We start from the raw sequence: 24,113 nt of genomic DNA, 5'->3' as shown, positions 1-24,113 counted from the left end.
GACATTATGCATTTAACCCGCCTGACCTGTGTAGCATCTTAGATATCTGTTCTAAGGTATTCATTGTGTAGAATGTCATGTTATGCCCTTGCAATGCTAATCCCACTCTGATTTTTTTGTTTACATTTTTTATCAATGAGAAATATGGCGCCCATCCCGAGATGGACAGACGTGGCGTTAAATTTTTACATGTTTAAGCAAACCTGGTGTGTTAGAAAGAAAATCTCATCCCTTCAACATTATTTGGAACACTGTTATTGTAAAAAACCTGTATTTTCCTTATACAAAAGCTTAATATTTTGTGTTGAATGTACTTTCACAAAGACCTCTGTTTTCCTATTACATTCATAGTACCACATCCTTATCCACAAAATACTGAATATTACAGGTGTCCATCAGTATTATATCAGTTTAGGAATATGTTTTTTATTTTCCCACCATCGATTTCTTGAATATGCACCCCTTCCGCATTACTGTATGAACTGTGAATGTAGCAATATGCGTCCCCTTAAGCCTAGCTCGTTGCGAATAGACAGCCTGGTTCTTTAACGTGCCCAGTGTATAGCACTGATACATGCAAGGATTGCCTGGGTTCCTGACCAATACACCTCTAGTTGGGTGGGAAACACCGAAAAGCGTTTCTGAAAATTCCCGAGTAGCTGCCGGGGATCGAACCCCCGACCTCAGGATTGGAAGGCCAGTGTGCAAACCACTGAGCTATCCGTCCACCTATAATGATATCAGCAAAGAGGTTGACATCTATACTTTTTAATAACTACCGTCAAAGGTAGGGAAAAACTTACTGGAAAAGCATACACTTCTGATCTAGTCATTTCAATACATTTTCAACTCATTTGCATATATTAAGAAGAAATTTACAGAAATTCCCCTGTTTCTCTTCATTTTCAAAAAATCTGTATGATGAATATAAACCAAAACATTCTCCTATGTGTCAGCTATCAGATATATATTTCAACAAAGACTGTCAACTTACCTTGTTTTTAGAAGAAGACAAAATTCCAGCAACTTTTGCTTCCCCGCAAAAACTGTACCGGTGCGCACATTAAATATCTCAAATGTGATTTTCAAAATAATACAGTCAGACCACAATTATTTCCCTTGAAAATAAAATGTTCTAGGTAAATACCTACATAGAGCGGATGTGGGTAATCCCGAACAGGTGGATAATTCTGAACACATTTTTCCACCGACATTTTTGTATTCTTGAAAAGCACCAGTCTAATCTATGACGTCACATAAGTGACATCATCCCATTCCGTACCCTTTTGCAACGAATGCGAAGTTTTATGGCGCGTATTTTCAAAATAACAGACAAGAATTTATACGACAGCTTGCAGGTAAGTCGTTCTTATCTGTTTTTGTATTTCGGTGTAAAAAAAAAAACAAGAAAGAATATCCAACAGGGAAAGCCACGTTCAAAAAACGCAGCCTCCCCAAAGACACACACAAACAACTCTCGCACACAACACACAAAAATAAAACACAAAAGGACAAAACAAACAAATACAGGAACACAGTGGGGCACCGCCTTGGAACGGTCAGTGGCAAAGTCACCACTGGGGAGTTTAAACCGGTTTGTGGTGCACCTAACCTCACTCTTACCCCCACCATGTTCCAAAGTCACAAGACAGTGTAAATAAAAGTAATCACCGCCAGGAGAAACCCTAACATACGTAAAGGCAACAGAAGGTATGTAATGTAAGACAAAAGATGCCCTTGTAGATATAATATAAAAATGCAATCCCTAAGAACCTAAAACGCACGTACTGAATGCCTTTGCAGAAGACAGAGCAACAAGGAAACCCTTAAGGGCCCGACGAAACAGGCCAGAAGACGGAAATCAAAATAGCTCAGTCCTGGTGGGATTTAAGAACTACTAATCATAGAGTCCTCCACCTGATCCGTCAGAAACAATCAAAGAGGAAAGCGTGGCGTCCAACTGTAAAAAGGTTGAACACCAAACATGCGGTGTGTCTCAAAACAGTTGGGTCATAACCTCTTTTCATAAAACGTTTAATTACTTTACTGAATACAATTGGAAAAGTAATACTTAAGGTTCTGTTTGCTTTCAGACATGAACCAAGCTGGCTCACTAAAGGCTCGTTCTAAACATCAGCAGTATGACCTGACTCTGTTAGAGGAGGCGGCGACTCATGTGAGAAGCAACAGCATGAGCTTGTCAAGAGCTGCAAGAGAATTTGGGGTGCCAAAGACGACCCTGCACGACAAGGTCCATTTCAAGTATGAAGGAGATAAGGTGGGTGAAAAACCGATTTAGTCAGAGCAGGAAGAATTAAGAAATGTTGAGTGGGTCTTGCATATGTCTAAAATAGGTTATGGTAGGACCAAACAGGAACTGACAGCAGTTATTAAGAAAATCTTGGATGACCAAGGTAGAATCACTAGATTTAAGAATAACAGGCCCTTCTTCAAGCGCCATCCTTCCCTGAGATTACGCTCAACCCCCCATCTTGGGAAGGAAAGAGCTGTTATTTCAGAGGAAAAGTACACAAGTGGTTTGACAATTTAATAGGCTATGTGGATAATGAATTGAAAGACCCCGACCTGTTGAAGGACCCTTCGAGATTGTATAATGCCGAGAGTGGGTTTTCTTTGTCTATGAAAAGTAGCCAGGTAATAGGGCCTAAGGGAGCACCAGTTAATTAATTAATTATAATTTCAGTAACAGTGATAAGACCCAGTTAACCATTATGGCTGATGTCATGTCAGCGCAGTTGGTCATTACGTGCCACCAATGATCGTATACCTCGGACGAAGATTTTCATACAATCCTTTGGATGGATTTGAAGAGGCTGTTATGGGTAGATCGGAATCGGGATGGATGGATTCAGAATTATTCTGCAACTGGCTTGATAAGGTATTCATACCTGCCATGAATGAACGTAATGTGAAAAGACCAGTGCTTTTATTTATTGATGGCCACAGCACCCATGTAACTCTTGAGGCTTCTGACCTTTGTGTAAAGAATCAGATTGAAATGTTTTGCCTTCTTGAACATGCGTCACATGTTCTACAGCCTTTAGACTTAAAGCTTTTTGGAACTCTGAAACAGTCTTGGAAACAAAGTGTCCGTGAATGGGAGGCACAGAATATTGGATTGTTTGTTACAAAGAAAACCTTTGCTAAAGTATTTAAAGGCGCCTGGGAGAAAATCACGACTATTGAAGCTGCTGTAAAAGGTTTCCAAGAGGCATGATTGTCGCCATTAAATCCGTCGGTGGTGACAAAGTCCGTTAAGTTGGAACCGAGCAAGGTGTTTCGAGAAGTGCAAGATTGTAAGAAAGTTTGCGATAATTCGAGTACAAGTGCTGATGAGAGCAAAGATAGTAACTCCCCTACAGTTACAAAATCACAGAATCTGATGTAAATGATATACATGTACAAGCAGAACAGGGGAATGATTAAAATGTAAAGGAAGTAAATACTGCCCTGAAGACACCAGTTAAATTGACTCTGTCTAACAACAATATCAGTGCTACGGCCACATTATCCCCTTTCAGCAAACACCTTTCCTTGCCGCAAGCTTCCACATCCAAGAAAGTAAGAAAAGAACCCACAGTACCAACAGCAATTACAGGAAAACAGTACCGGCTACTGCTGACAGAGAAAAAACAGAAGAAAGAAAATGAAATAAAAACAAAGGCTGAACGCAAAGAGGAAAGAATACGTAAAAGGAAGGAGAGAGAAGAAGAGAATTAATTTATTTGGGTTTAAGCAAAAAGTGAAACAAATGAAGCTGAAAGTCAAGGAAGCCGACAAAAAGAAGAAAAAGCAGGCCAAGATTGATCAAATTTTAGATGAAGTTGCCGATTCCGATTCTGATGACCAAGTACAAGTTAGTCCACGTAACTGCTATGCGTGTGAAAAACCGTATTAAAAAAATTCTTACATGCACCAATTGTGGGCGCAGATTTCATCCTGAATGTGTGGCAAATGAGTTATGGGACGATGCAGACGAACTTCCGTTTGAATGCAAATACTGTTAAGTTGTTATAACACTGAACATTGCATCATGCTAAAAATGTTAATACCAAATTGAACGTTTTGGACGTTAATCATGTAGAAAGTTGTCGAGATAATTATTGCGCTGTGTTTCTGCAAAATTAGATTTGGATACATATGCTCTGTAAATCGATAGTTATATGTTTTGTTTTATGAAGTTCATTTGTTAAAAATACAAGTAAAATCGTAAAGAATGTGTATGTTTATCATTGTAAACAAATAAACGGTCTTTTTTTAAAAGTTTGGACTGTTCGGAATTAGCCCCGCTGTTGTTCGGAATTACCCCCACTGTTCGGGAATACACGTCCAATAGGTAATATCTTTAATACACTATACCGGCAATATCTATATACTTATATAGTTCGGAATTAAACGCGCTAAATCAGTTGGAATAACTTTATAAACAAGTTGTTTTGAAATGGCAATATCATTGGGTATTTCCGAAATTCAACATTATTGCTTAACTGTTCGGAAATACCCACATCCGCTCTATATTCAAACAGAAATTGTTCAGGTTTTGGCATTGAACCTTTTGTCAAGTTATATATACTGGCTTAGTTAAGAGAGTGTTTCATTATACCATGAGTTTCACCATACCGAAACATTTACAATACCAGAGCATCTTAAAGAAATAGACTGGGAAATTTAACTATCAAAATTCGGCGGACTGACAACTTCACAAGACATCTTAAAAAGTGACTATTGCTTTCAAAATGTTTAGAAAACGTTGTTAATATATAAAGTATATTAAATTATTAATTGTTTACCTGTTTCTTGTATAGGAGGTCTGTACCCATTTTCTGCTGCAAGTAAAATATATAAAAAAAATAATAAGAAAATAAACTAGAGCTGTGAACAATAATCAGAAATTGGGCCAGATTTGTTTCAGGTTAGTATGGTATCCAGAACCAACTGAATGTCTATGTTTTACATACCTATTTTTCACCAGAAATCTTTATGTACTGTCATTGCATTATTCAAGTGTATATTAGATAGATCGAGTTTGCATAACATCGACATTTTAGCTTAGACACAGTTTACTATCATGATCTAAAAGATAAAAGGTATGAGTATACAACTAAACATTGCTTTGACCGAATAAAACACTTCCATTTCCTGTAAAATTAAAAATAAAAATTCCTGTAAAATTTCCTGTAGTGAATGTTAATTTTGTAGCCTTCAAACAAATCTGTTTTTCTTACTAAAACACACACATTTATATTTCTAAATGGGAAGGGCTTGAAACAAAGAGAAAATTATCAGCTGAAATGAATTTATAATTACAAAAAAACAAAAAAAACAAAAACATCTGACATAATAAGGTTCTTTTCGCCAATGAATTCAAAAACATTTTCTGAAAAACAACCCGTTACAATTTTAAAGGACATGCCACTTCGTCAAAATTTAATATACGATTTTGCTGGTATAATGATGTTTTTGTAAGTAATATATTTTAAAACACACAGATATAATAATATTTATTGAATAATGTACCAACACCTTTACAAAAATTACTATTAAAATCGAATATCACGTATTTTTTTTTATTTCAGTAACAGATGTTATGTACATTCCTAATTATGTTTCATACTATTATTTTTAATAATGATGACTCGTTGATTATTGTAAAGCCTGTCCACTTTTTGAGACATCATGTCATTTATATTCCACGGTATTCTAGAAGGTTCCATCAATAGGATGTTAACACAATTTTAAAGTCTGGGTTATTCTGAGTTTTTTTTTCAAAATTTTCTTTTTTATTCTTGGTGATACATCATGTTATTTATATTCTACGGTTTCTAGAAGGTTCCATCAACAGGATGTTAACACGATTTTAAAGTCTGGGTTATTCTGAGTTTTTTTCAAAATCTTCTTTTTTATTCTTGGTGATACATGGAAGTGCTGGAATCTTCTATTTAAATTTGACCAAGGCTGGATTTGCACTATTCTTGTATGTCATTATTGAACTTAACGGCTATCTGAAAATAAATTTTGTTACTGTTAATAGTTGCTGGTTTGTTCTTCTGTTACCTTTAATTAAGTAAAAAAAATAATGGTTACCCTTAGACATAACAGAAATATTGGGCTCGTCTTGGACTGAACTTTGATTGCTATTCTTTTTATTTCATATTTTGAGACTTTTCAGCTAAATTTTACATATTATTTTGTATAAAAACATCTTGATTTCGATTTAGTGTGCTCATACCAGGAGTTATCAAAATGTCATTTAATATTGATAAGTATGTGAGCCATCTCATGAGATTTTCCGGTTAGCTAGGAAATCTAATTTACTTCTATTTGCCATGCATTATAACATTTCTGAAGTAAGGTCGTCCATGCTAAAAAAAGAAATTGTCCAATTATTAGACATTTTTGATCCATCTGCTAAGGCGTTTATTGGTGAACCTTATTATCGTGTCAGAAGTCCGTTTATTGAAGAAGAAGCTTCATAGGTCGGTTCTGCTTTATTCTGCTATATTGTTTGACATATGATTTTGGTAAGAAAATGGTAACAACATGACGTCCCTGCTGATGATGAATGGATAAGTTTTATTCTAACCCTGTCTCATGAAACGCCAATGTCTGGTCATTGTTGTGTAAATAAAAAAAAACACAAAATTTTTAATAATTCTATTGGTCCAAATTTAAATCTACTGTGTCCCAATGATGCCTAAAAATAAAGCAGGGAAACAGTATCTTCCGACAATCATGTGTGCTTCCGAAGTCTTAACTAACTTCTGAGCAATACATTTAATGACATGAAAATAGTTTTATTAATGTTTTAACCCTTTCAATTTTTACTTTTTAATATTATTGATTTAATTAAGTTTTACTTGCGAAGTCTTAACTACTTGAGCCTATACATAAATATGTTACTAAATGTACAATAGATATCTAATTTATCATTAGTTTATTTACCATTTCAATATACTTTCCTTAATTACATGCAAAGGTTTACTTGATTTTTCATAGTTTATTGTTTATATTTGTTCTAGAACTCTTCCTAATTACTGAAGCAAACATTCTGACACAAACTTAATGGAATAATTGAGGGAAAGTGCAGGATACAATAGCAATCCATGAATTTCAGACTATTATTTAGTTCATTTACCCTTTCAATATATTTTCGTTTAAGTTAAAAGATCTGCAAATATCTCTTTGATTTGTTCATAGTTTATTGTTTATACTTGTTCCAAGACTTTTTGACTACTACTGAAGCAAACATTATGACACAAAATGAATAGTGTAACTAAGAAGTATTGAAAGATGTAATAGCAATTTTATAATCTGAGATTATTTTTAAGTTTATTTACCGTTTTACTACATTTCCCTCTATTTATCTGCAAAAAAATTCTTGTTGTTTTTTTTTTATAGTTTATACTTCTTCCAGAACTCTTTGACTACTCCTGAAGGGATCATTATGAAACAAAATGAATGGTATAACCAAGTGAAAGCAGTCCAGGACATTTTGCCTACTACTTAACCACACGTTGTGACACAAAATGAATGTTATAATTAAGGAAACAATTTAAGATTTTTGCTATTCAGTTTGTTTACATTCCCGCCCGCTTAGCTCAATAGGGAGAGCGCAGATCTAAGGATCGCGGGGTCGCGAGTTCGATCCCAGGGCGGGGTGTATGTTCTCCGCGACGATTTGATAAAAGACATTGTGTCTGAAATCATTCGTCCTCCGCCTCTGATTCACGTGGGGAAGTTGGCAGTTAGTTTGTACTGGTACAGAATCCAGGAACACTGGTTAGGTTAACTGCCCGCTGTAACGTAACTGAACTAGTGTTGAAAAAACGGCGTTAAACCCAGAAACAAACAATAAACACTCAATATGTCCCCCTTAGTTTTTCTGCACCAATTTCCTTGATTTTTATAGTTTATTTTTTTTATACATTTTCCAAGACATTTTGACTACTAGTACTACTGAAGAAAACATTATGACACAAAATGAGGGGTATACCTGAGGGAAAGTGAAGGATGCAATAGTAATCCCACAATCTTAGCTCATTATTTTTGTTATGTCTATTTTTACCATTTCAAATTTATTTCCCTTAATTTATGTGCAATATGATAGGTTATGTTTTATACTTGATACAGGCCTATTTGACTTCTTCTACAGCAAACATTATGAGACAAAATGAATAATATGACTTAGGGGAAAGTGAAGGATGCAATAGCAATCCCAAATCTAAGATTATTATTATTATTATATATGCAAGACTTAGATTATTATTTGTATATAGCTTATTTACCCTTTCAATAAAGTTTCCTTAATTTATCTGCTTGTTATAAGTTTATTGTTTTTACTTCTTCCATGTCATTTAGACTACCACAGAAGCAAACATTATGACATTAAATGAACTGTGTACCTGGGAAAATTAGAAGGATGTAATAGCAATCCCACATTCTTAGATCATTTTTTTTGTTAAGTTTATTTTTACCATTTCAAATTTATTTCCCTTAATTTATGTGCAATATGATAGGTTATGTTTTATACTTGATACAGGCCTATTTGACTTCTTCTACAGCAAACATTATGAGAAAAAATAAATAATATGTCTTAGGGAAAATAAAGGATGCAAAAGCAGTCCCAAATCTAAGATTATTATTTAGTTTATTTATCCTTTCAATGCATTTTCCCCGTTTTATGTGCAATACTGTCCTTCTTTTATCATTGCTCATTATTTATTTTGGTTCCAGGACTTTTTCACTAATCCTGAACCAAACAATATGCCACAAATTGAATAGTATAACTGAGGAAAAGTGCAGGATACAATAGCAATTCAAGAATGTTAGATTAATATTTACTTATTTTACCCTTTCAAAATATTTTACTTTATTAATGTCCAATAATTTCCTTGATTTGTACATAATTTTTTATACTTGTTCCAGGACATTTGGACTACTACTGAAGCAAATATTATGACAAAAATGAATGGATATAATAGCAATTTCATAATCTTAGATTATTCTTATTTAGTTTATTTACCCTTTCATTACATATCCCGCCCGCTTAGCTCAGTAGGTAGAGCGTTGGTCTACAGATCGTGGGGTCGTGAGTTCGAACCTCGAGCGGGGCGTATGTTCTCCGTGTCTATTTGATAAACGACATTGTGTCTGAAATCATTAATCCTCCACCTCTGATTCATGTGAGGAAGCTGGCAGTTACTTGCGGCGAACAGGTTTGTACTGGTACAGAATCCAGGAACACTGGTAAGGTTAACTGCCCGCCGTTACATGACTGAAATACTGTTGAAAAAAAACGGCGTTAAACCCAAAACAAACAAACAAACTTTCATTACATTTCCCTGATTCATCTGCAATAAATTACTTTATTTTTTTCTAGTTTATACTTTTTCCACGACTTTTTGGCTGCTACTGAAGGAAAATTATGAAACAAAATGTATCAAAATGTTTGCTTCTGTAGTAAACAATAAGTACTGGAAAAAATATAAATAATAATGTATAAAATATAAACTCATTGCAAATAAATGGAGAAAAACATGGCAAATATATTAAATAACAGTAATTTAAGATTGTATGGTTGCTATTGAATCCTTCACTTACCATTACTTTTGTGTCATAATGTTTACTGCAGTATTAAGCAAAAATCTTGGAACAACAATAACCAGAAAATCTTTTTAGAAAATCAAGTATATTCTTACAGATAAATTAATAAAAATATATTGAAGGAAAAATAAACTAAATAATACGAATATAAAATGTTGGGATTGCTATTACATCGTGCACTTTCCCCTAACTATACCAATCGTTTTGTGTCAAAATGTTTCCATCAATACAGGTGGAAATGTCCTGGTACATAAAAAATGAAAAATCAAGAAAAATATTGCAAATAAATTAAGGAAAATATATTGAAACGATAAATAAACTAAATGATAATAATCGTAGAATATTGGATTGCTTTTCTATCCTTCACTTGACCCTCATTTATACCATTCATTTTGTGTCATAACTCCTGGTAAAAGTATAAATAATAAACAATAAAAATGGAAAATATGGCAGATAAAATATAGGAAATAAATATATTGAAAGGGTTGATAAACAAAACAACAATAATCAAACATTTTGGGTTTGCTATTGCATCCTGTACATTCCCTTAGTTGTTCCATTCATTTTGTGTCAGAATATTTGCTTTTGTAGTTGAGGAAAAGTCATAGAACAAATATAAAATAAACCACGATAAATCAGGGAAATAATGCACATAAATGTAAGAGAAATATATTGAAAGGGTAAATAAATTAAATAATAATAATCTAAGAATTGGGGATCGCTGTAACATCCTCTTTATTCCCTCAATTATACCATTCATTTTGTGTCATAATGTTTCCTTCGGGAGTAGTGAGAAAGTCATGAAACATGTATAACCAATATAACCAATAAAATATAACAAGAGGGCCATGATCGCCGTATATCGCTCACCTGTGTTTAATTGCTTGCTTGAACAAATTTCTTTGCTTAAGCTTACAAAAAACAACGAGGTGAGTAGGTCATGGTAAAGATTATTCAAGATGACAACTGAAATATGTTAAAAATAAACAAACATTATACATGTGGTCCAAATTTCAATGACGTAATTTCAAAAACAAAAAAGTAGGTCAGTAGGTCAATATTAAGTCTATTCAAACTTAGTATTGAAATTTGTATCAAACATTATACTTGTGGTCCAAATTTCTTTGCCATTGCTTCAAAAACAAATAAGTCTATGTAAAACAAGATGGTCATGATAACCCTGGATCGCTCACCTGAGTAATATGAGCTACATGTTTCAAATGTAAACTGGTGCTAACGTATTAAGAAAGTAGGTCAGGAGGTCACAAACATAGTTCATGAAAGTCAGTTTTAAGATTGGTGTGCAAATCTGTATATACATGCAAATTTCAAGGCTGTATCTTAAAAACTACCGAAGTAGGTCAGAAGGTCAAGGTCACAATCAAGTGACCCGTAATTACTTGGGGTCATGTGTAATTATAATTAAACAGTCTAGGAAATATGATCAGATAATTTTTGAAGTATTTTTTCCTATATATCTCATATAAAAACTAAGTGACTACATGCGGGGCTTTAAATGGACCCAGGGTCATGATTCGAATACTGTTAGTGAAGGACCACTACACAATGCCACATGTAAAACATCTAAGTTATGTGCCTCTCGGTTTCAGAGAAATACATGTAAACTCGCGGGGCGGGACAGATATTGACCCTGGGATCATAACTTGAACAATCTTGGTAGACGTCCACTAGACAATTCCACATACTAAATATCTAAGCTCTAAGTCTTCAGGTTTCAGATAAGGCTTTTTAAATTCACAATATAGTCATATAGGGGAAATAAGCTTCGCCCCCTGGCCGTCATGTTTTTAACAAAATAGAATAGCTTAAGCAAGGTTGGTAGAAAGTCACCTAGAGATCAGTTCTACAAAATATTTTTGAAATCCGGCTAACAGTTTCTGAGAAAAAGGTTTTTGAAGATTTTCCTTTCGGTTGCCATGGCAACCACAGTTCTGAATAAATTTTAATTCTTTGGGCAATTTTGAAAGGGGGGCCACCAAAGAAACATTTCTGTGAAGTTTGGTGTAAATCTGCCGAGTAATTTTGAAGAAGATTTTTCTAGAAAATGTTGACGGATGAACGACGGACTACGGACATCAAGCGGTCACAAAAGCTCATCTTGAGCCTTTGGCTCAGGTGAGGTAAAAAGGGACCTCCCGGGTGTGGCCTATATTGACCCCAGGGTCATGATTTGAACAATATTGGTAGAAATCTACTAGAGCATGCTACATACCTAATATCTTAGGTTTAGGCCTAATGGTTTCAGAAAAGAGTATTTAAAAGGTTTTTCCCTATATAAGCCAATGTAAAAACTGTTGACCCCGGGGTACGGTCAATTTTGACCTCAGAGTCATAATTTGAACAGACTTGATAGTTGACTACTAGACAATACTAAATACCAAATATCTAAGGCATGGGCTTTATGATTCTGAACAAGAACTTTTTTAAAGATGTTTCCTATATAAGTCAATATAAAACAAAGGACCCCCGGGCGTGGCATATATTGGCCCCAGGGTCATGATTTTAACAATATTGGTAGAGATCTATTAAAGCATGCTACATACCAAATATCTTAGGTCTAGGCTTAATGGTTTCAGAAAAGAATTTTTAAAAGTTTTTTCCCTGTACAAGCTAATGTAAAAAATGTTGACCCCGGGGTGCAGTCAATTTTGACCGCAGAGTCATAATTTGAACAAACTTGATAGCTGACCACTAGACAATACTAAATACCAAATATCTAAGGTATGGGCTTTATAGTTCTGAACAAGAAATTTTTTAAAGATGTTTCCTATATAAGTCAATGTAAAACAAAGGACCCCAGGGTCATGATTTGAGAAAACTTGGTAGAGACCCACTAGAGCATGCCACACACTAAATATCTAAGTTCTGGGCCATATAGTTTTAGAAAATATTCTTTAAAAGGTTTTACCCTATTCAAGCCTATTTAAACCATGTGGCCCCGGAGCGGCGGGGCCAGTTTTAACCCTAGAGGGATAATTTGAAACATCTTGGTGAAGGACTACTACATTATGCTCCATACCAAATATCAAAGCCCTAGATCATGTGATTTTGTACAAGAATATTTTCAAAGTTTTCCCTATATAAGTCTATATAAACTATTTCACCCCCAGGGCGGCGCCATATTTGACCCTAGGGAGACAATTTGAACAATATTAGTTGAGGACCACTAGATGATGCTACATACAAAATATCAAAGCCCTAGGACCTTTGGTTCTGGACAAGAAGGTTTTCAAAATGTTTCCCTTTATAAGTCTATATAAACCATGTGCCCCCCGGGACAGGGCCATATTTGAACCTAGTGTATAATTCGAAAAATAACGGTAGAGGCCCACTAGATGATGCTACATACCAAATATCAAAACCCTCAGCCCTGTGGTTTTGAACAAGAAGATTTTCTCTTTTTTTTCACATTTAAGTCTATATCAAAAATGTGACCCCAAGAGCGGGTCCATATTTGACCCCAAGGCAATAATTTAAACAATCATTGTACAATCATTGTAGCGGACTACTAGATGATGCTACATACCAAATATCAAAGCCTTAAGCCCTGTAGTTTTGGACATAAAGATTTTCAAAATCTTTCCCTTTTTAATTCTATATAAATCATGTGACCAAACGGCGGGGCCATATTTAACGTAAGGGTATAATTTGTGTAATCTTGGTATAAGACCACTAGCTGATGCTACATACCAAATATCAAAGCCCTAGGATCTGTGGTTTTGGATAATAATATGTTTTAAGTTTTTCCTTTCGGTCGCCATTACTACCAGAGATCTGAATGTAATTCAATTCTTTGAACACTTTTTAAAGAAGACAGAAGACAATTCAAGGAACATCTCTGTGGAGTTTCATCAAAATTGACTTGGTGATTTAAGAGGAGATGTTATTTAAAGGAAAGTTTCGACGGACCTTGGACGGACGCCGGACGGTGAGCGATTGTGATGTGCACAAAATCAAAGAAATTATACAAGGCCAATTAAGGGAAATATAATGAAAGGTAAATAAACTAGATAATAAGAATCTTAGATTTTGTGATCGATATTGCATCCTTCCCTTTCCCTCAGTTATACCATTCTTAGTTGTCATAATATTTTCTTCAGTAGTAGTTAAAATAATTTGGACATAAAATATATTGAAAGGGTAAGAATTAAATAATAATAATCTAAGAATGTGTGGTTGCTAATGCATCCTTAACTTTGCCTTAATTGTGCTATTCTTTTTGTGTAAAAATATTTGCTTCAATAGTAGTTAAAAAGTCATGGAACAAGTATAAACAACGAGCAATAAAAACTCCGGGAAATTATTTGAGATGAATTAAGGGAAATCTACTGAAAGGGTATATAAACGAAGTAAGAATAATCTAAGATTGTAAGATTGCTATTGTCTTCTGCACCACTCATTTCAACCATTAATTTTGTGTCAGTAGGACCAGTTTTCTTCACCACATGAAAAATGCTAACTTTCTAACTCTTGTGCCTTTTTTCCGGAAATGTGACGCTTCTAATGATCAAACACGTGTAAAACAATCAAGAATATTACCAATACTTGAATGAAATGTTGCTTTTGGGGGAAAGATTGGCAAACAAACATTCGGGAATGGGGCTGCACCCCGGGAATGGAGTTGCGCGTATACATTATATACATTATGATGTATACTAGCGCGTATACATTATATACATTATGATGTATACTAGCAACTCCATTCCCGGTGCGCAACCCCATTCCCGATGTTTTTTGTCAATTATGTCCCCGTAAGCAGGATTTGAAGCAAATGATTTTGATATCCGTTATTCCATAACAGTTGAGTTATCATAAAAAGCACCAGATGTCCTCAGATTAGGCATATGAGGTCAGAAACTGCCATTTTTGTTGATTTCATACATTTTTCACGCTTCGTGTGGCCAGAGTTTTTGTGATAATAGAGCCGAATCATAAATTACAAACCAGATATTTTACATATATATGATGTATCATCATATTTGTGTCGAATAGCATTTTCCTTTTTTCGAGAAAAATTATTCTTGTTTCAGCAAAATCATAACTTCACATACCTTAATTTCGTCTTTTTTTACGCGCAACACCAGCACCGGACGTTGCGCAACCCATTTTAAGCGCATTCCCAGCGGGAATTGGATTGCGCGTTTACCACCCGTGAATAAACTACTATTTTCTACGTGTGAAGTTCATTGTTGAGGCTTGATTAGTTTGTCAGGGAAACATTGATCAATCACTTCGAAATCTGCCCCCTATCTTTTTAAAAAAATACTTAGATAAAGCAAATATCGTGTATTGCGCACTTTACTCATGTATAGCTTAAAATATTACACAACCAGCTAGTTCATATCATGTAGCAACTTCAAAATCGAACTTGATAACTAATGTTCAATATTACATTGTTTGATAATATTGATAATATTACCTTGATGTAAATTGTTAAAAAATATATGTCTGTATGTAATAATTGTCAATAAACGGGCTGTCGTTTAAGCAGTTCCAAAAATAAATATTACGTCAGTTTCACTGCAAAACCGCCATCTTGATTATGTTAGCAATAAAACAGTCAGTATTTCATTACATTTTTTTCGTACCAAATGTAAGCACAAAAAGCTAGGGGAATGTCGTGTAAATTAAATATTTGTCATACTGTATTCAAAACAAAAGGTTAACATAAAAAGTAAATACCAGAAGCATGTAAATCCATTTTAAGAGTGTCTGGTTACGGTTACATTTTGACAAAATTTGCTACATTTCATGTGTACATGTGTTTTATCAAATGAATTTCTCCCGTCATGCCCCCCATACCAACGATGTAAACAGGGGGCCATCTCATTCACACGAAAACTATATAAATAAAGTAACACTAATCATATGTTTTCGTCCGATATTTTGGTGGAAGATAGTTCTTGAAAAAAATGTGATTAGATGTACAGGTTTCGATTTATGGAAGGCCGTACAAGCAATAATGTTACAGTGGAAGTCTATGTGAAAACAATTGGTGTTCTCTAACCAGTTATGACTAAAAATAGAGCTACATGCATTAATGCATTAAATTTATATGTAGGATAGGGCGTCTGCACCATTGATAAATAAATAATAAATAAATAAATATCAATTAAACTAGAATGTTGTACCCTTTAGAGTCCATTATTTGTTGATAATCGACCTGAATGACTCAAACATTTCAGCCAATTAAAACAAGTTTCTTTTCAATATCTTGAGCCAAACTAAGTTATTTAAGATAAACAATCATCCACATAAATAAAATAATTTTAAGTCTGCAAAAAATATCTTTACCATGTACAGATAATATTATGTCAAATACACCTAAAACTTTCTCCATACTTACCAAAGTTACGACCCGTGCAATATCTAAAATGACCTTTGACTCCTAATTGTGACCTTGACAGCACTTATGAACGTGTACATGTGCATGAAAAGAGTGCTATAAGAATGTGGTAAAATAATGATAATTCATGCCAAATATAACCAAGATTCCTTTATGCATGTCAAAATTATTGTCTGGACAAAAACCCGGACGGACGCATGCACTAACTAATGCAATAATGCACATACACCGAACAGTCATTTGGACGACCGCAAGCGGGCTCGACATAAATAACATTTAATGATTTACTTACAGTTCCTCCTTACTGTTGCGAAGTCAGCTTGGTTTCAACATGTTGCCATACACACATGAACCGTGTACTGAAAAAGGATAGTATCAGATATAAATCAGATATAAATGGTTGCAAGAAAACATGTCTCTTTGTTAAATTTATTTCTTAAACTGGCATTCCAAGAACCAAAGCAGAGGCGCTTTGTCCGACAGGTTTTATGACACTGCACAAGCACTGATTCAGAATTTGTTTCTGATCTCGGTAGCTGTCGGCGACATGACAAGCTTGCGCCAGCGTAAAGGTCAGTTTTTCCCTTAGCTGTTGCTTTTTCCTCTCGTCTGGTTAGTTTACACATCCCCACCCTAATTCTATTTCTTTTCACAAAACAGGGAGAAAAAACAAACCAATGGAATTTTCTCCCCCTTGTTAGAATTTATCCTACACAATGTTTGTACACTAACAAAGAAAAAAAAACATAAACTTCTTTGTTAAATGTTACTGCCTAATTCTTTCGTGTCACAAAAAAAGAAACACATCTTCATTGGGTCCCCTCCCCCTCAGCTTTTGGAAGAAAAATTAACAAGTTTTCTTCACCACAAGGTTAATTTTTTCTTCAGTTATTGTACACAAAAAGGGGAGACAAATTTACTTATTGAGGAAGAAACTGACGAGTTGGTCCTTTCACGTATATCTAAATACCTTAAAAATAGATGGCGAAGGGGCAAGAAACTTAATGGGGTTTTTTCCCTCTAGTATGTAAGTTAGCCTACATACCTGAATAATAAACAGTGAAGGGGAACAATGACCAATTAATTCTTTCCCATCTGGTGTGTATATATCTGTATGAACTGACATGTTGTTTTCCCCACGTTCATCCATGTATCATTTGGTCTAAATAATACATGGTGAGGGATCTGTGTTTTACCCTTAGAGTGTATATATCTAAATACATGAGTAAAAATAAACAATAAAGGGGGAAAACGGACTAGTTGATTCTTTCTCCCTAGTATGTATGCATCTACATGTCTAAATAATAGACGGCAAAGCGGGAAGGAACGGACTAGTTGGTGTCCCCCAGTGTGTATATATCTTTATACCTAAATATTAATAGATAGTGGTGATTGGGGAATAAACCGACTAGTAGGTCCCCCACTCTCCCTAGTATGTATGTATCTACATGTTTGAATAATAGACGGTGAAGGGGACGAATCTGACTAGTTGGTGTCCCCACCCTCCCCAAGTGTGTATACCGGTATATCTACATACCTGAATGATAATGGACGGTGAAGGGGGAATAAACTGAGCAGTAGGTTATTCCCCCTAGTATGTATGTATCTACATGTCTGTGAAATAGACTTCGTCGGGGGAAGAAACTTACTAGTTGCTGCCTTCTCTTCTTGCTGTTACTGCTTTCTCCACATAGTGTGTATATACCTATACATACTTGAGTGATAATAGACAGTGAATGGAAATTAAACTGACTAGTCAGTTCTTTATCCCTAGTATGTGTGTATCTACATATCTGAATAATAGGCGATAAAGGGAGAAACTGACTAGTTGGTTCTCCCCAAATCCCCTCCTTGTGTGTCTATATCTACTTACTTAAATGATAATAGGCAGTAATGGGGAATAAACATGACTAGTTGGTTCTTCCTCCTCCCCCCCCCCCCCACCCCACCCCCCGACCCCGCACACACACAATTATTATGTAGGTATCTACATGTCTGAATGATAAACGGGGGAATACACTGACTAGCTGGTTATTGCTCCACACCTTCTGTATAATCTACATACCTGTATGAGAATATACACTGAATGGGGAATAAACTGACTGGTTGGGCTTTTCCCCCTACAGGAAAGACTTTTGTGTTCGAGAAATGGTAGGATGATGTGTTTGACCAGGATCGCTTCGAAAACACTTTTCGAATGAGCTTCAAAATTTGTCTTGAACTGATATGCTCTCTTTTCCTTTCAATTTCAATTTTCTGAACGGTATAAGAACCCAGGGTGTAAAACTTGTTTGAACGTAAGCCAATTATTATGAAAACTAGCTGAAAACATAAAGCGACAACAATTTGTTCAGGATATTAATATATGCATTTACATGTGTTACTGGAAATGCAATACAACAATAAAACATTTAAGACAGTACCAGTTTTTTAAAAGCTACAGACTGTTGCCATAACTTAAAAACTAGCCAGCCACGACGTTTTAGATTTGTATCATTAAAATAATATTAATAAATTTTAAGTAAAACACGTCGAGCATGTGAACACAAATTATGTCAGAGAACATATTTTTTGATATCTCTATGGTGGCTGATTTCTGCCATGTCGTGTTGGTGTGTTGGCGAGGCGAAAACACGAAAACTCGACAAATACCTTATTGGTCTGAGAGCTCACGGACTTTTATTGCAACATTTGAGGCCAAACGACGTTTATACTTTTTTGGAAACAATATTTCATATCCTGCATGAAAACCCATTTCTTAAGTGTCAAAGCCGTGCCAGTCTATATTTTGTTCACTCATGTCTGTAATAGGGGAGGTAAATCTCACTTGTAAAAATATTAGGGGGTTGGGTAAAGTTTACGTCTACCAGTTTTTTCACAGTTTAATTACAGTAACTATCTGATTGTCAGTAAATGTATATATGTCAAACAATGACAGCAATAAGAAATTCATCAAAAAGAAATGAAGTGCAAACTTGATATTCAAGGTCAAAGGTCAAATTTATGTAAAACTCACAAAATTGGCATATCTGAAATTTATTTTTATTCTTAAAATATAGTTTGTTAACATAAGTCACTCATCTTTATTTATGTAATATGTATATATCAGCCAAAGTCAGAAATGCAAATCTTATTGCAAAAAGTCAAGGTCAATTCTGATTATTGAAGGTCAAAATTCATCTTCATGCAAAAATGTGAAAAATGTTGCCTTTACTTTTTCTAATCTGTTTAATACGTCTTCACATTATTGGTCATTGAAGTTAATTCGTTTTATTCTATACCTATTTTATCTATCCAATCGCGAACGTTCATTTGCAACACGTGACCGTACAATATATTACGGTATTTGAATGCACGGGCATACAAAATCCTGTATTTTCTGTATTCGGACGGTTCAACAGTCCCATGTTAAACATACGATAATGCCCGAAACGCATGAAAATGTTCCGAATGTAAATCGGATGAAGTAGGCGCTGTATGTACAGAGTTTGATTATGCGTCTTGAAATCTGAATTTAATTTGAGTTTTTTTGTTTACAACACACAAAAACGATTCAAGGGATAACAATGCTATCTGATTTAGATATTAAAACGTCCGTTAATAATCAAAAACTTAACAAGATGGCCAAGATGGCCAAGATGGCCCTAGGTTGCTCACCTGAGAAACACACTATAACAGTGTAAACATGTTTAACCTAGTGATTTCATGAAAACAAATATTTTGGTCAATTTTCATTAAGATTGGACTAAAAATGTGGTCTCTTGAGTTTAAACAAGTATTTTCTTAGATATGACCTAGTGACCTAGTTTTTGACCCCAGATGACCCATTTTCGAAATCGGCCTAGATTTCATCAAAGCAATCATTCTGACCAAAATTCATGAAGATCAATTGAAAAATACAGCCTCTATCGCATACACAAGTTTTTTCCTTGATTTGACCTAGTGACCTAGTGTTTGACCCCAGATGACCCATTTTCGAACTCGGCCTAGAATTCATTAAAGTTATCACTTTGAATTAATTTCAGGTAGATCTATTGAAAAATACAGCCTCTATGGCAAACACAAGCTTTTCCTTTGATTTGACCTAGTGACCTACTTTTGGACCCCAGATGACCTATATTCGAACTTGACCTAGATTTCATCAATGTAATCATCCCGACCAAAATTCATGAATATTAATTTAAAAATACAGCCTCTATCGCATACACAAGGTTTTTCCTTGATCTGACCTAGTGACCTAGTTTTTGACCTCAGCTGACTCTTTTTCGAACTCCACCTAGATTTCATTAAGGTAATCACTCTGACCAAAATTCATGAAGATCAGTGGAAAAATACAGCCTCTATCGCATACACAAGGTTTTTCTTTGATTTGACCTAGTGACCTAGTTTTTGACCCCAGATGACCCATTTTCAAACCCGTCCTAGATTTCTTCAAGATAATCATTCTGACCAAGTTTCATAAAGATCAGTTGAAAAATACAGCCTCTATCGCATACACAAGCTAAATGTTGACAGACAGACGACAGACAGACGACAGACGACAGACGACGGACGCCGGACATCGAGCGATCAGAAAAAGCATTGCTCAGGTGAGATAAAAATACAGTAAAAAGGATCATCAGATGTTGGAATATTTGAAAAGTCGCTAAAAGAAGCCGTTTCGGACGAAACCTAGAACTTTGTATCAGCCCTGACTGCCTGAATAGCTACTTCAGCAGTTTTATTTAACGGTTAAGAAACAAAATGGAGATGATTATGAATGGCAGCGGACGGGCGGTCAGCATCCAAAACATGTCTGCTCTATGATTCAGTTTTCGTCGGATCTTCACCAAACTTGCTGACAATGTTTGTGGGCATTACATCTCGGCCAAGTTCGATAACCAGCCAAATTGTACCAGGCACTCTTTGATTATAGTCCTTGAATTACTAGAAAAACGGGGAATTTAGCCTTGTCCGCTCATTTAAGTCGAGCAGATTATTGGACATAGAGGCAGAGCCGCTTGTGCCCAGTGAATGGTTATCTAGAAAAGGTGCTCCAAAGGTCAGGTTGGAGGTGCTAGAATAGGAGGAAGAGAAGAGAAAACAACATCAGGCTCACCAACAATCTCTTACGCTAGAAATGATCAGTGACTGCTATCCAGCATACTCTTGGATCCAAGCAAATACCGATGGATCAGTGGAAAAAGCAGTTCAGAATGCTGGGAGTAGTGCCTACATCAAATTTCAAGACAACTCCACTCTCGCACTCTTTCATCCAGTTGGCAAGAGATGCTCCGACTTAGGACCCGAGACGCAAGCCCTCACATCGAACACACTCCAACTGTATGAGAGAGGAGAAAAGGGACAAAATATTGTTTTCCTAAAAGACTCCAAGTCAGCTCTTCAGGCTCTCTCAGCAGGTCCATCAGACATCTTAACGAGACAGCTGCTGGAAAACATCAATCTTCTGTCTGAGAACAGCAATGTAGCATTTCAATGGATTCCTGCACATGTGGGCATAGCCGGAAATGAAGCTGAGGACAAACCTGCAAAGGAAGCCACCAAGCAAATACAGCCCCAAGCTCCAACTTCATACAGAGAAGCTCAAACTCTGTTGAAGAACAGCCTTGTGTCGGACGGGAAGAACATAAATAGAGGCTACCTGCCCAATCATGACAGTTTACACAAGTTAATCAAGCACAGCCAACAACTCCGTCTGCGCACTGGACACCTTGGCCTGAGAAAACATTTGAAGAAGTGTTGCAGAGACAGCTAATTGTCAGTGCGGATCAGAGGAAAGAACACCATTCCACATCCTGCAGATTTGTTTCTATCTAGAAGGAGCACGCCAGAAAGATTGGCCCACAGACATTCCATTTGAGACCAAGTTGTGGGGAGATGCCAGCGACCTGCAGAATACGGTGCAGTTCTTTGCTGCATCTAATCTTAAGATAAAACGGCCATACGAAGATGGAACGCAGTAAGTGAGTAAGTAAGTAAGTAAGTAAGTAAAGGTTAACATTAAAATGAATTAACATCGATTTATAACGACAAGATATTTGTGAACAAAGAAATAAAATAACAGTGCTATCTTGTGAATTTTTACCCGAAAATGAACTTAAACCTTCAACATCAGGGTTGATCCAGATTCAATTCTGATGATATCTTCATTGTTGACATTGACCCATATATATATGAAACTTCAAGGAACAATTATAAGATACTAATAATGACAAAATACCTTTACACAATGAAAAGTATTGCAAAAATGCTATTTCTGCGATCTTTCACACAAATTTGACCTTTTACCTTTGATATAAGCTTTACCAATCACTGTTCATGAAATTAGATCTGCATTGCCAACATTGCCTTACAAATATATATAAGAAAGAATTTTTCAATGAAAAAATGACAAGATAATTTTTAACGAAGAAGATATTAAGTATGCTGTATTTTGAATTTTTAAATGAAAATGACCTTTGATCTTTAATGTCAGGTTTGACCTTAACAAATTTTTCATTATTATTTCAACAGTGATATTGCCTGTTATAGAAACATTGAAATGAATAATGCTCAGTTTTACTAGTCGTGACAAAATATTGTAAAACAATAAAGAAAAATCATTGCGAAAATTCTGTCTTTTGCGAATATTACACGGATTTGACCTTTGACCTTTGATAATATGTTTGCCTTTGACTTATTGAGATAAGACATACATTGCTGACCTTGCTTGACATGTATACATTAAAGTAAACTGGTAACAGTGAATTATAACAACGAGCTATTTTTAACAAAGCAATGAGTAAGTATGCTACATTTCTGATTTTTCATACTATAAATTACCCCTGAACTTCAATACCAGGTTTGACCTTGACTTATTTTCTCTTACATGACATCGTCTGACATATATACAGTAAAATGAACAACGATCAGTTACTACAGTGACAAAGCAAACACTTCTAAACAATAAAAAATATTACGAAGAGTTAATATTATTGCAACGTTTTACTCACTTTTTGACCTTTGACCTTTGATATTATGGTTGACCTTGAATGTTTTGAAATTATCGACAAGATATTATCAACAAAGAGACAAGTTAAAAGAGGTTTTTTATTCTTTTACTTGAAAATGACCTTTGACCCTTAATATTTCATTTGAACTTGACTCATTCCAGAATTTGTATTTATTACAGGCATTGTGGGACATGTATACATTAAACTAAATAACGAGCCATTACTTTTCACACAAATTTGACCTTTGACCTTTGATATTAGCTGTACACTTGGCAGATTTGGGGTTACATCTGCACTGCTGATTTTGCCCGACATACAAACATTAAAACGAATTAACTTCAATGACTAATAATGTGAAGACGTATTAAACAGATTAGAAAAAGTAAAGGTAAACTTTTTCACATTTTTGCATGAAAATGAATTTTGACCTTCAATAATCAGGACTGACCTTGTCTTTTTGCAATAAGATTAGCATTTCTGACTTTGGCTGATATATACATATTACATAAATAAAGATGTGTGACTTATGATAACAAACTATATTTTAAGAATAAAAATAAATTTCAAATATGCCAATTTTTTTGAGTTTTACATAAATTTGACCTTTGACCTTGAATATCAAGTTTGCACTTCATTCCTTTTTGATGAATTTCCTATTGCTGTCATTGTTTGACATATATACATTTACTGACAATCAGATAGTTACTGTAATTTAACTGTGAAAAAACTGGTAGACGTAAACTTTATCCTACACCCTAATAAACAAGTGAGTTTTCCCTCCCCTATCACAAACATGAGTGAACAAAATATAGATAGGCACGGTTTTGACACTTAAGAAATGGGCTTTCATGCAGGATATGAAATATTGTTTCCAAAATAGTAAAAACTTCTGTTGACCTCTATTGTTGTAATAAAAGTCCGTGAGCTCTCGGACCATATTTATTGAGTTGTCGAGTTTTCGTGTTTTCGCCGCGCCGACACGAAAACACGACAAATAATTGAGAAGCATTTATCTTTCTATTCGGACAAACCGTCTTTATATTCACCAAAGCTGCATTAAGAGTTTTAAGACGGAATATTTTTTTTTATGAAACAGTACATAAATAAACATGTCTGACGTTCATTTATCG

At 35.1% G+C, this 24,113-nt stretch overlaps 1 protein-coding gene across 1 annotated transcript; it reads left to right on the top strand.

The window, feature by feature from the left end:
• Positions 1-3,772: 3,772 nt before the first annotated feature.
• Positions 3,773-21,746, top strand: LOC128549835 (uncharacterized). The gene is made up of 2 exons (XM_053527505.1): positions 3,773-3,887; positions 21,220-21,746. The coding sequence occupies exons 1-2, from the start codon at positions 3,773-3,775 to the stop codon at positions 21,744-21,746; spliced, it is 642 nt and encodes a 213-aa protein (XP_053383480.1).
• Positions 21,747-24,113: the final 2,367 nt, after the last annotated feature.

The sequence above is a fragment of the Mercenaria mercenaria genome, chromosome 2, assembly GCF_021730395.1.
Source record: "Mercenaria mercenaria strain notata chromosome 2, MADL_Memer_1, whole genome shotgun sequence".
Taxonomy (NCBI): Eukaryota; Metazoa; Mollusca; class Bivalvia; order Venerida; family Veneridae; genus Mercenaria; species Mercenaria mercenaria.
The sequence above is the reverse complement of the archived record's forward strand: the minus strand, read 5'-3'. Positions and strand labels throughout refer to the sequence as shown.